General features: G+C 55.1%; 4 protein-coding genes across 4 annotated transcripts; 3 read left to right on the plus strand and 1 right to left on the minus strand.

Annotated features, from left to right (window-relative positions):
* Positions 1 to 345: 345 nt before the first annotated feature.
* Positions 346 to 2,736, plus strand: E0L32_003080 (uncharacterized protein; the record flags this gene model as incomplete). Its single annotated transcript, XM_031137341.1, has 3 exons — positions 346 to 411; positions 465 to 569; positions 625 to 2,736. 3 exons carry the CDS (start codon positions 346 to 348, stop codon positions 2,734 to 2,736), a joined length of 2,283 nt encoding a protein of 760 aa, XP_030999148.1.
* Positions 2,737 to 5,637: 2,901 nt separating this feature from the next.
* Positions 5,638 to 7,281, plus strand: E0L32_003081 (uncharacterized protein; the record flags this gene model as incomplete). Its single annotated transcript, XM_031137342.1, has 1 exon — positions 5,638 to 7,281. The coding sequence occupies one exon, from the start codon at positions 5,638 to 5,640 to the stop codon at positions 7,279 to 7,281; it is 1,644 nt and encodes a 547-aa protein (XP_030999149.1).
* A 749-nt stretch (positions 7,282 to 8,030) lies between these two features.
* On the plus strand, positions 8,031 to 12,462 carry E0L32_003082 (uncharacterized protein; the record flags this gene model as incomplete). The annotated part of the gene is made up of 7 exons (XM_031137343.1): positions 8,031 to 8,086; positions 8,169 to 8,523; positions 9,561 to 9,837; positions 9,887 to 10,128; positions 10,185 to 10,790; positions 10,849 to 11,278; positions 11,336 to 12,462. The coding sequence occupies 7 exons, from the start codon at positions 8,031 to 8,033 to the stop codon at positions 12,460 to 12,462; spliced, it is 3,093 nt and encodes a 1,030-aa protein (XP_030999150.1).
* A 168-nt stretch (positions 12,463 to 12,630) lies between these two features.
* On the minus strand, positions 12,631 to 13,216 carry E0L32_003083 (uncharacterized protein; the record flags this gene model as incomplete). Its single annotated transcript, XM_031137344.1, has 3 exons — positions 12,631 to 12,807; positions 12,910 to 12,959; positions 13,069 to 13,216. The coding sequence occupies 3 exons, from the start codon at positions 13,214 to 13,216 to the stop codon at positions 12,631 to 12,633; spliced, it is 375 nt and encodes a 124-aa protein (XP_030999151.1).
* Positions 13,217 to 13,350: the final 134 nt, after the last annotated feature.

The following is a 13,350-nucleotide window of genomic DNA, read 5'->3' on the forward strand; positions in this document are numbered from 1 at the left end:
GGCAATTCGCCAACCTTTACCAATGGCTTATGATCTTCGGGCCTGCCGTCAAAGCTGAAAACATCGACATGGATGCAAGTCTCCCTCCCTTTTGACCTATAGCTACCAAGTCTTCTAACAAGATGCGCAAAACAGGACTTGGAGGCCCAGTGTTTGCAGCCTCATTCGACTGCTCTGCAAGATATTGGCCTTTCGCTCCTGAAATACCTATCATCACATCGAGGCCTGACGTACGTCTACCACTTGTCCCTTGCTATCTCGATACGCGCAGGAAGTCTGACAATGCACAGACCCGAGCTATTTGATGAATACACTCGACGCCAATTTCTTGCCAAAGCCCCCGAGATGCCCAACCCCTTTGGCACCGACGAGACCCCAGCCAAGTTTTCTAGCTTCGACATCTTCACCAAGGTTGGTCATTGTCACTCCCAACTTTACCGATCGCTTGTTAATAGCGCGTATAGATTCGCACTTTGCAACATATGACACAGATCATCATGAAGCAACCCGAGAAGCTAAGGGAGAGGATGACGGAGCTCAAGGAAGCCGATCACGATCATACAAGCTGGGTATGTCTCCCGTATGGACGATTGTCTCGAAGAGGCAAGTCTGACTCCTGAACAGCGCATCGAACCATATGGCTGGGACCGCCACGACCGAACGTACTTCGTCCTCGATGATAACCGCATCTATCGACTGACCGATGCTCCGCCTCCACCACCTCCAGCACCGAAGCCCAAGAAGAACTCTAAGAAGGCCAGGGCTGCTGCTAGAGCAAGCAAGAGAAGACGTTTATCTGCCGCATTAGAGTCAGCAGCCGAGGATGGCGGAGATGAGGCAAGCGAGAACGGCTATGAGCCCGTTGAAGAAATCGACGACGGCCTTGGGGGCATGAAGTGGGAGTGCATTGCCGTCAACCTGGACCAGGTCCGTGACTTCCTTGCCACGATACAGAAGACGAAGGACCCCAATGAGAAGGTGCTGCGCGACCAGGTTCAGGAGCACCTCGTGCCTATCCTAGAAGCGCAAGAGGAAAAAAGAAAACGGCGCGAAAAGGAGCGGGAAAAGGAGCTCCTCAACTTGGCCAAGATGGCAAACGCAAAACGGTCAAGTCGTATTGCGAATAAGGTCGAACACCAGCGGCAAGAAGAGATCGCCCAGGAAGAAGAGCGAAAGCGAAGCGAGGAGGTGGCTGCGGCTCGAAAGGCTGAGCAACAGCGGCGCAAGTTAGAGAGGGAGAGAGAATCACGGATGATGTCGCGGGAAAATCGCCTTAAGGATCGCGAAGCAAGGCGACTACAACATGAAGAGGAGCTTGCTCAGCTATCCGAAGACAGCAAAAACATGAGCTCGGGGACAGGACGCGTCTCCGAAAGGAAACTCCAGGCAGACATCGAGAGGAGCAAGCAGGCACTGAAGGAGCTCGAGGAGGAAGAAGATGATTGGGTATTCGATTGCATCTGTGGTCTTCACGGTCAAGTCGATGATGGCCAACATAGTGTGGCTTGTGAGCGATGCAATGTGTGGCAGCACAGCAAGTGTCTCGGCATCAGCGAGTCGGACGCTGAGCGGGACGACTTCCACTTCATCTGTGAGTCGTGCCACCGGCGCCAGGAGGAGAAGGAGCGCTTGGGTGCTCGAAAACCAGTGATCAAGATCAAGGTCAATCGTCCTGGCAGTTCTTCCTCGGCTTCAGCTCCACAACAGCCTACGTCAACTACCGGTACTCCCAACGGGCCTACCTCGTCTACCCGTATGGTCGTTGAGATTGATTCGAAACCTCCTGCCACGAACGCAACGGAAACACCGAAGCCCCATGCTCATTCAAGTCCCATATCGGTCGTGACCAACGGCTTGAAGGATGCGCCCTCCGTTCTCGCTCCTCCTCGCCCTGAGTTCAATCCAAGCATACCCATCAAGACCGATGGGGCAGCTTCCCAAGAGTCTCTACCTAGTGGCGGCGAACTACGACGGGCGAGTCTGAACGGACAGAACCCGTTCTCATCGCCGCATCCGGGCCTTTCGCCGCCCAACCAGTCTCCCAACAAGTCGCGTGCCTATGGCACCATCTATGATCAGCCTAGTCCCGTGCCAAACAAGATTCAAACAGCCCAGGGGCAATCAGCTGGCACCAGTAACGGAGTCCCTCGCAAGATCTCGACTACTCCGATCTTGCCACCAACATTTGCTCGGCCGCCAAGCAGCAATTCGAATTCAAAGCCGATTCCGGCAGTCTCGCCCTCCAAGGCGCAAGCACACTCTGAGCCAATGGCAAAGGCAGCGGTGCCATCCTCTGCATCTTCACCGCCGACCGTACCGGCCGTACCACCTACACCCACAACCACGCACCCTGGGCAGCAGTCACAGGCTACGCCGTCCTCAACCCTCGCAACGACTCCGCGGTTGACACCGATTCATGGCGGCGGAGCCCAGGGCGACCTGCAGTCCCCGACGCTCCCGCCGCAGTCGGGCGGCCTGTCACCCATCAAGCACTCGCCTCCTGCGCGAAAGGACACAGCAATGTCTGGCGTCTTCCCCAGCTCGAGCCCCACACCTCCCATCCTGCCACCTATTGCTGCGCTATCACCCTCGCCACGGCAGCAGAATCTCACGCCGCCGGTGAAGCACGACAGCTTTTCACAAGAGTCATCTCTGGCGCAACAGGATCAGCAGGCTCCCACCGTCGGAGGGCCGAACGGGGCAAACGAGGCGTCCGTCAATGGGGGGTCTGCTTGAGATGGGGAAGTCGAGGCAATTTTATTCAAGTTGAGGTGTGGTGTTGGGCGCGTATTGAAGTGTTATGGCGATGTGGCGATGAGTCGAGTTTGTTTGGGTATTTGGCGTTCATCCGGCATAGAATGGACAAAGAGGCAACCGACCTCGGGGATGTTGAAATGATTCGTAGTTAGAAAACCAAGAATTGACAATCAGCGCCGATTTGGGCTATCGCGGCTGTTCATTGACTTCGATGCCTCCTTGCCATACCATCGTTGTGTGTGTGTAAACCCATGCCACTTTCTGTAAATCATCATCAGCGCATTAAGTATTCGCCTTTGATACACGGTGATCAGATGATGGGGAGTGAAAGAAGCAATTGTACTGAACATGGTCTTTAGTTCACAAAGGCACACTCGATACAGTCAAGAAAGCCCAGAGGTGAGGAGAACGCATCGGCTCTGCCTTGAAGGAGACGTGTATCTATAAAGTGCCGCCTGCCTTCTCTTCCTTCTTAATACGGCCCTGGCAAGTAACTCACTCCATCTATCCGTGGGGTTGTCATCAAGTCGAGTCGGGTTTGAGCATCGATCTCCTGTAGAGAGGATGGCAGCTTCGCGGGACCTCTCACGAGCAAGATGAGGCGCGCGAAGAGGAGGGGAGGCTAATGCACACACCCGATTCTAATCCTGCCACTTGTGCAGCAGCGACGCAGGTCCCGTCATCTGACGTGTGCCGGACACGATGCCTCCATGGTTCTGGGAGAATCGTGCTCCTCACCCGCGAACCTGCTTCCTGCCAGGCCATCTCAAGCTCTCTCAACGGCCAGGCATAACAGGCACTGGGGGCTTCGGAGCCGGCCGTTGCGTGCATCCAAGAAGATGCCACAGCCACCACCTCTCCCAACCCCGTTTCTATTCTGTCGTCCATTCAAGGCCATTCAGGATCTGCACTAAGTGCGGGAAGAGTGCTCACCAGGACAAAAACCTTAAAGGGGATCGTGGGCGACGTCCAAACAGCATTTCCGCATTTGGGTGTGGCTGAATGGGACTAGCGAAAGTGTGTGGGGGGGGGGGGGGTGTTGGAATGCTTGGCATCAAACAACGTTTGCGTCTAAGCTGGCGCGCCCTGTCAGAACGCTGCTTGCTTGATGAGGTGCCTCTCCTTTAGCGCAAGCGCCTGCACCTACATTCAGCACGAATCAGCTTGCTCCAGCCCCTCGTTTTACACAGACGCCGACGGATGCAAGTGCCGTGCAGACAGAGAGGACTGTCGGATCAGTTCTTGTCCCTGTCTAAGTCTGATTTCGTACGGAAATATGGCTATCTTGAACTTGAAGAAGGCTCTTAATTCCCCAGAGTTGCGCGCCATGTGTAGCACAAACAGGGGGAGAGCACGAGGCTACGAGGCGGTGACTGGCACACCCAGTGGGAGATTGCTCCCCCAGGCCACGTACAAGTTGTGTTCGACTCGGCATAGTTTGCTACGAAGAGGGTGTCTTGGAATTCCGGTCCTTAGCAGGTGCAAACACATGGCAGATCGTCTAGATCAGACGAAACGCCATCAGCCCTAAGGCACTCCGGGGTATGTTAAGGTTGGCTGTCACGTCCTCGTGGCTCTCCCATCCTCGAGTATGGTTTGGCAACCATCTCGAGCAAACGCGATATTCCGGATGTTTCTTTCGATATTGTCAAAAAGTCCGACGATAAGCAGCAAGCACTCTGTAGGCTCGCAAGAGGCGGTGAGTTCCGACAGCCAGTCGCCGTAACAGTCGGGACGAAGGCAGTACTGAAGGTAAAATAGGTTGGATTCTGTCCCAGCAGCTTGGTTTGGTGTGCGTGCTAGCATCTTGGTCAGTGATTGCTCGCGGCTTGATGATCAGCCTGGACTTCCGCAGACGGTGGCGGTCGTGGTTCACAGCAACTCGCCCACCCACACACACCACCCACCGACACATGGCTTGCCCTGATACTTAGATCCAGGTGAATGTATAAAGAGAAGTAAAAATAGGACACCAAGATGAAACAGCCCTCCTTCCATGAGTAAACTTTTTGTTCACGAACACCTACCGCCAAGAGACAAAGATCGCAAGAGGCACCTTGTTTCTTCTGTTTAGACTGAAACAACTCGTTGCCTGCCACAACCGCTGAACAGCCAAAACATCTATACCAGGAACAAAGATAACAGCTTTTGATGTCCAGGAACAAGCTATCAGAGCAAAGCCCTTTAAAAGGAATAACAAGAACGCAAAGAAAGACACATCAGAACATAGAGTCTTGGTCTAGTCGGCATAAAGACCCATCGATATCGCCAAAGGACGAGACGAAACCTGCTCCCTCTTGAAAGGAAGTCATTGACCTGTGGAAGCGCTCCCTGCACAGAAATCACGGATTTTGACTTCTGCACGCTTCCTTTCTGCATCTCAAGCTGCATCTGAAAGAGGCACAAGAAACGCTGGTCGCTTCTTTGCTGCAGGACAACTTGCATAGAGGCACATCCGCATTGCATCCGCATACACATGCGCATCATAGCTAGTAGCAAGTCAAACTGCCATAGCAGTGACCGCCCTGGTCAGTACTCCCCACGCCACGCCGGCAAAGGAACACCTCTTCTCTGTCATTTAAACCAAGCCTTATCTGCTTGCTGGTTTATTGACTAATCAGAGCTTCCAGAACAATTCTATCATCTCTCATCTTTGATCTCAGATCATTGGAGGGCAAGTTGAAGGGCAGTGGCCAAGGCACCATCCCTCATCATACAAACCCGCATTTGCTCGTGGGAGTCTACGAACAAGCAACGGTGCTTTGAGGTTGGCTTGAGCTCGAAGTCACCTTGTCACCTTGTCATAACAACAACCACATCGAGAAAACGACCCACGTGGTCTTCTCGAACAACAAAAGGACGCACATCACTACCTCTCACATGGAGCACACCGCATCGCCGTCACCGGCACCTTCGTTTCCCGGTGGCCACCCGGCACCGGTGAACGACATGATGCACTACCCCAACTCTCTGGCCTCGCAGTCGGTCTCCAGATATGGTAGTCCCATGCCCGGCCCTCAGTACGACATGCGACGCCTGACTCCAGTGACTCCGGAAAGTTTCTCGAGTTCCGTCTCGTACGCCACGCCGTTCAGCCAGGAATCCAGTGCGTATGGTCCAATGCCAGACGATCTGCACCCTGGAGTAAGTTTTGAGCCCCAGACCTATGATCATGTGCCTATCGTCCCTAGGTCCAGGTCGGATGAGTCCGATGAAGAAGTCCTGTCTACAATTTATGTACTGACGGAGTATGACGACGAGCAGTTTTTTGGTAACCAATACGTCACGGACGCCAGCTCTCCTCCCACCCCGACCGCTTCCAAGCCGTCTAATGGACGGACTCTGAGAAGCGGCACCAGTAGGAAGAACAACGGCGGCCAGAAGATGGCGGGTGTCGTGTCGGGCCGCGTGAGGAAGGCCGCACCCAAGAAGAAGACGAGGCGGAGCGCCGCGGACAACGTCACCCAGCTCGAGACGCCCCTGAGCCAGCTCAAGGGCCCGCAGGTCGACCGCGCGCCCGTCGCCGACATCGCGACGTACGTCAACCGCTCGCTGGAGGACCGGCGAGAGGAGATCATGAAGGGCAAGATGCCGGGCAAGATCAAGCGGCCCATGAACGCCTTCATGCTGTACCGCAAGGCGTACCAGAACCGCGCCAAGCAGTGGTGCCTGCACAACAACCACCAGGTCGTCTCGCGGGTCTGCGGCCAGAGCTGGCCGCTGGAGCCGGACCAGGTGCGCCAGCAGTTCAACAAGTGGGCCATCATCGAGCGGACGAACCACCAGAAGGCGCACCCGGACTACAAGTTCACCCCGGCCAAGCCCAGGAAGAAGGACGACGACGACGACGATCGGGACTTTCAGTACGGGGCGGGGCGGGACGAGGAGCGCTTCGACTGGGCGTCTGGCGGCTCCCGCTCCGTGTCCCGGTCCCAGACGCAGACGCCGCTCGGAGAGTCGGACTCGGACTACCAGCCCCCGAGGTCGCTGGCCTACCAGTACACGCAGGGCCAGAACCACCTCTCCGTGCCCGGCGCGCAGTACCCCACGCCCGCGAGCTCGCTTCCCCCGAGCCAGTACGACGCGATGTACATGCAGCACAGCCAGCCGTACTACCAGACCGCCGCCGCCGGCCCCGTGCAAGGCCACCACTCGCAGCTGCCGGACTCATACCTCGACGCCGAGTGCGGCTCCCCGAGCATGGCCTTCCGCGACCTCGGCGGCCTCGTGCCGCACGGCCTGCCGTCGGGGCCCCTGGTGGCAGACTACCAGATCGACCCGGCGCTGGCGCCGAGCGCCGAGTACCACGACGCCTTCTACCCGAGCATGGGCGAGAGCATCCTCGACCCGGCCCTGTCCGGCGGCGGAGGCGCATACCCGGACCCGACGGGCTACGAGACCAACCCGATGTTTGCGCCCGACGGCATGCACAGCATGCTGGCCGGCGGCGGGGCGGACGGCTGGCAGATCGAGACGGAGGGCGCGCAGGCCGAGGACTGGCAGGGCGGCGGCGCGGAGCACTAGCTCTCGCAGTCGCAGGGCGGGGGGCCGAGTGTGGTGGTTATGAGCTGGGCTCACGCCATGGCACTGGGATATGAATGATACCTACGCGCAAGGAAAGAGTAATTTGAAGATGGCCAGGATGGGTTTGGCCCCTGTGTTGTTGTGGATGAGAGGGTTTACGGTTTATGGCCATTTGTAACAATATTGGAGAAGGCATAATGGATAAGCACTTGTTATGCTTTTGGTTTTTCTATTTCTTTTTGGGATACCTACTTTAGCATCTTTATTCAGTCCCTTCGTGTAGTCTGTGGGGAAATACGAAATTTGGTCAACGACATGAACGAGTTCCTCTTTGTAGCCTGTCATGAACAAAGGAACGAATTCCCATGGTGTGTAGAGTGGGTGATGACCCAGCCACGGCTTTTACCGTGACAGTAAAGCGGTGTCTTTGTCGGCAATTGATACCTGCTGATCTCGCTAGACAACTTGACAAATAATCCTTAAGATCCCATAACTCTGCGAAACCTTCAATTGTAGCAAAAGAGAAGAAAGGATGAGAGCAAGAAAGGTGGTGGTTGTCGGTTGGGGCGAGGCTCCAAGCACGCCGCCCCTGGCCGCACTCGCTTAATTGCATACCTAGGTATCCAAGCTCCACGGCTCCACTTGACGTATCTCCAAGCTCGACTTCATCAATACGTACAGCTTTGCTCTTCTAACAAACCATCACCCACCCACCACCCCGTCAATTCATACGGCACCCCTACACCAAAATGACCTGGATCTCCAAATCAATAACGGCTTTCGGCCTCGTGCTGCTTGCGCACGCGTACGTGCCCCAATCCACCCACCCGCATCCCCACCGTCGCGATCGCCCTGAAAGCTGACAAGACCATCCTCTCTCTGCACAGATGCTACTCGGCGCAAGAGCACTCGGCCCTGCAGTCCTTCCGCGCCACCAGCGCCGCCAGCCTCGCCTCCTCCTCGGCCGCGGCGGCGTCGGCCACGTCGCTGCCGCTCGACATCTCCATCGAGGCCGTCGTCTCGCTGCTCGTCACCTGCGCTGGGCTCGTGCTCGGCGCCGAGCCCCTGCGGCCGATCCAGTGGCGCGAGTGGGCCGGCAAGATCGAGCGCGAGGGCGCCGAGGGGTTCCTCGACGGCCGCGGCGAGGTCAACAGGGACTACGTGGGCAACCCGTTCCGGGCGCTCGAGACGCGGCCCGGCTTCGTCGACATCCGGCGGCAGAGGAAGGAGTTTGCCGAGTGGGTGAGGAACAGCGGCGGGAAGTGAATTGGGGCAGGAGGAGTGGCGGTGCGAAAAAAAATAAATGAGAGATTGAGGGTGATGAGGCGGTCTGTGAGGTGTGTCTGTCGATCGAGATTTGAGAAAATGCCAGATTCGAGTCTCGGGGATGGGCAACGCTAGACAGAGCGACTTCGAGCAGCGCCACTCGGAGGTGCGGCGTTTTGGTGATGGCGTATCGTACGCTTGGGCTGCTGCATCGAGCTGGACGGACTGTCATATCCGTGTCCAGTGGCAACACGAAAATAGACACGACATAGAGGAACAAGCCCACAGTTGGGAACAATGAAATCAAGGTTATCCTGTCGATGATGCAAATTCCCGTGCTGCCTGTATTCAAGGACTTGAGACACGCCGACCCGAAAATGGTGCTTGGGAAGGAGCGTTCTGGAAGTTCTGGCTCCTGCCAACCTCAATGCTAGGCAGCCCTTTGCCCCCCCTGGATGAAGAAATGTTTCCCATCGTTGATCTCTCAAGGCTCCCCATCATCAGTCCTGTTTCATTGATACGAACCCATATCACAGCTGTGCTTGTATCACTTATCCGTTTTCAATACTGGGCAGTGGACGAGCTGTGTTAACCAAACACCTATAACGCGGTTCCTTCGCCTTTCTTTTGAAGCACTACATCCATACCCTTGTCCGCTCTGCGAAACCATGTCGTCCAAATCCTCGCGGCAGCGATCTCCATCGGTGACCTCGACTGCGAAACGGCGTCGAGTTCCAAGATCTACACCACCGCCATACACAAGGAGTTCGGCCTCGATAAACGGCCCGGCTTCGTCTTCCGCAGACCCTCGGACACGGCCACGATCAATCAACACAAGTTCTTCGAGGGGAGTGCAAAGAAGTGTCTCTAGAGCACTCGAGTCCGAGCCCAGCTGGTCGCGACAAGGAGTCTGTCCGCAAGAACGATCGACACTATCTCAGTCCTTGCCGATCGCATCGTCACCTCTCGCCAGATTCTCTTGTACTTCAAGATACAGTGGACAGACACACCAGGGATTCCTCGAGGACGAGGATGAAGACCTCGATGCCAGCCAGGAGGTGGTTATGGCCATTGACTTGAAAGGCAGTGTTGGTTGTGCCTACTATGTTGCGAGTGAGGAGACGTTGTATTTGCAAGAGGACATACCTTTGGCGGGTTTGGAGCTCGTAGAGACTTTGTTGTTGCACGCACAGCCAACAACTGTCATTGTCTCGGGACGTGCCAACGATGTTCTGGTCGAATACCTTGAGAGGAACTCGCAAGATCTTGCCGACGGACCGCGAAGCAATGGTCAGTTTTACACACTCGCCGACTTGAACTGCCGCTAATCAATGCATAGACACAGGTATTGCGGGAGCCTACATTCTTCGCACCCTTGGTGCCGGCGAGTTTGGATACGAGACCGCAAAGAAGCGTCTCGTCAAATATGCACTAGACGCGACTGCGTCACAGACTGTGTTGTTCACCACAGCCGCGGATGATGACCTTGATAAGGCAGACGACCTGGGTCTTGGCCCAGATCAACAGAAGAACAAGCTCATGGCACTAACTACGAGAATTGACCTGGACAGTCGTATGTCGGTATGTTATGTGCTTGTGTGCCTAACAGAAGAGAAACGTATCTGATTATCTCATAGATCGGTTGTGCAGGTGCAGTTCTGCAGGATATTCAGCGGCGAAGAGCTGCGGAGTATCTACCCGGCGATCCAGATGCTCCAAGCGCATTCCGTGTGAGACGGCTGGAGATGTTCACCCTCAAAGACTCCATGTTCATCAATGCAGACACACTTATTGCCTTGCAGATCCTTCACTCCCAATCTCTTCCAAACCCCCAAATGCAGGGCGCAGACAAAGGGAGTCACGCAGGAGGAGAACCCCTATCAGTCTATGGCCTGTTCCACCCCCTAGCAGCAACACCACAGGGTAGGCTTCGTCTTCGTCAGGTTTTTCTTCGACCAAGCAACAATCTGGACGTGATACGGGAAAGGCAGCGAACTATTAAAGTCTTCCGTCACCCCGAGAACAGCGAATCCATACAGCATATCTCGAGACTTCTAAAGAAGATCAAGAACATTCGCACAGCTCTATTGCAGTTGCACAAAGGTCTAGATCTGCCTCCGGGGCGAGCGAATGTCAAGAAAGGTGTATGGGCTACCTTGCAACGTTTTGCAGCGTATTCCATCGAGCTTCGTGAAGCAGTACCGCAGCTCCACGGCTCCGAACATGTCCAAGTCACTTCTCAAGTGAGTTAACACCCGTATAATGCTTGGTTCTCGAATAACTTACATAGGACGGCGGTAGCTTATCCACGCCATTGACCCTCGAACGATAACATCGATCGGACAGATGATTACTCGAACAATCGATTTTGAATCTTCTGAGGCTGGCCAGCGGATCCATGTTACAAAAGGGGTCAGTGCTGAGCTCGACCAGTTGAAGCACAGCTACGATGGTCTCGGCTCTTTTCTCCAAGAGGTTGCTACCCGCCTCACCCAGGACGTTCCTGAATGGGCACGGCGATACATCGACACTTGCCTGTACTATCCACAGATGGGATTTCTCATTGTGGTCAGCAGGGATCCTGAGACTGGTGAAGCGGACTATAAAGGCGAGGGCCTGGAAGATGATGCTTGGCAGAGCCTGTTCAACACCCCGACTAAAATCTACTACAAGAATAACTATATGAGGATTCTTGACGATGAATATGGAGACTTTTACACCGAGATCGCGAGTAAGTCATCTATCTACTCTAATCGGTGCTTTTCAACGCTCACATGTATACGCTTAGACATGGAAATTAAGATCGTGCATCAACTTGGAACTCGGATACTGCAGCATGAGGACATGTTGATCAAAGCCTCGGATATGTGCGGCGAGCTTGACTGCCTCCTGGCTCTGGCTGTTGGTGCGGAAAGGTACAACCTTGTGCCACCGGAGATGACAGCATCAAACACTATCGATATACGCGAGGGTCGACACTTGCTCCAAGAACTCGTGTCGCCAACATTCATTGCCAACGACTGCATTCTGGCTGGTAGCCAAGGGGGCAGCGCTGACGAGGGCGATGCCGTAACGAGCAGCAATGCCAACGTACCTAGCGTCCTCATCTTAACCGGGCCAAATCACTCAGGCAAAAGTGTCTACCTGAAGCAGGTGGCACTGATCGTCTACATGGCACATATTGGCTGCTTCGTCCCGGCACGACGTGCTGTGATCGGCTTGACTGACAGGATCTTGACGCGAATAGCCACCAGGGAGAGCGCTGCGAGAAATGAAAGCGCATTTACGATCGACCTACGACAGGCTGCGTTCTCGATCAACTTTGCAAGGCGGCGGAGCCTGATTCTGGTGGATGAGTTCGGGAAAGGGACCGACTCTACGAATGGAGCAGGGCTGCTAACGGCTTTGCTCGACCACTACCTGAGTTTGGGCAACGAAAGGCCAAAGCTGTTGGTCGCAACCCATTTCCACGAGATTTTCGAGTCCAACTTGCTCCCGCCTTCACCGAGTGTGGCACTGGCACACATGGAAGTACATGTTGACCCGGAGGCCAACAATAGGCTTGGCCATGTGACTTATTTGTACCAGCTGGCCCCAGGCAGGAGCACCTCGAGCTTTGGGAGCAGGTGTGCTGCGATGAACGGGATTGAAAGGGCCGTTGTGGAGCGGGCGGACGAGATCAGTAAGCTCTTGGCCCGGGGAGAAGATCTCGCGGCGGCTTGTACTAGAACATCCCGAGCGGATCAAGAGCTGATGGAGGATCTGGAAGAGCTTGCCCAGGACTTCTTTGAGCTGGATTTGTCGGGGGCAGACTCGCACGGTAGCCTTGGAGCTGAAGATGGAACTGAAGAGAGGGTGTCTGTTCGAGACAAGTTGCGGCAGATCTTGGCAGGCGATGACAGTTCGGAAGACTGAATTGGGAGTCTGTCACATACGTTCGCATGTAGTTGCTTGAGCTTGGTAATCTAAATGCTCCCATTGTATTGCCTTCTAAATGCTGCCCAAGCTCTTTTGCCTCTAACATCTAGTCTACGCTGTGTGTATGTTTTCACCTTGGCGTCCTCCCCATGGTTATGGCAAAGTCTACTCCCCATCCAACAGACGGGGGACCTGCTCGTTCAGGTGCTCTACGACGGCATCGGGACCGCGCTCAACCTGCAGGCCGTGCGGGATGGCATGCGTCTTGATGCCCGGCACGATGGACCGCGCCAGCTCAAAGACCTTGGAGCTCTGCTCGGCAGTCCACATGGATGCGCAGAACTGGTTTCCGGAGTTTTGTTAGTGTCAGCTTCCCCCATAGGGTAGGGGGATGGGGGGGGGGGGGGGGGGGGGGGGGGATGGATAAGGAAGCATAGATCATACCAGGACATCGGGTCGCAGTTCCCGGACGGTAGGCTCGACTTGCTCCAGCGCTGTTGTTTTGTCGATACGATGTCAGTCAGTGACGACGGCCAAAACGCAGATCATAATAACGGGTGCTTTTAATCTATGGATAAACAATAACAAAAAAAAAAACCTTACTCTCGCAGTTGGCGACGTATTCTATCGTGTACCGGTCCTTCAGGTCCTCCACCATCCGGCCGATGAGGCGCTTGGCGCGCTCGGGCGCCGTGTTGACGGTGACGAGCCGGAAGGGCCCCTTCGGGGTTGCGGTGCCGGTGGAGCTCATTTTTGTGTTGTTTTTTTCTCCCTCTTTCCGTGTGTGTGTGTGTGTGTGAAAGGTTTGACTACAGGTAGGTGGTTACACAGCGAGGAATCTCTAGTAGGATGAAGGTATCACGAACATAATAACCCTCTCTCTCT

This window comes from Thyridium curvatum (genome assembly GCF_004353045.1).
Source record: "Thyridium curvatum strain D216 chromosome Unknown NODE_13_length_580902_cov_83.771903, whole genome shotgun sequence".
NCBI classification, from domain to species: domain Eukaryota; kingdom Fungi; phylum Ascomycota; class Sordariomycetes; order Thyridiales; family Thyridiaceae; genus Thyridium; species Thyridium curvatum.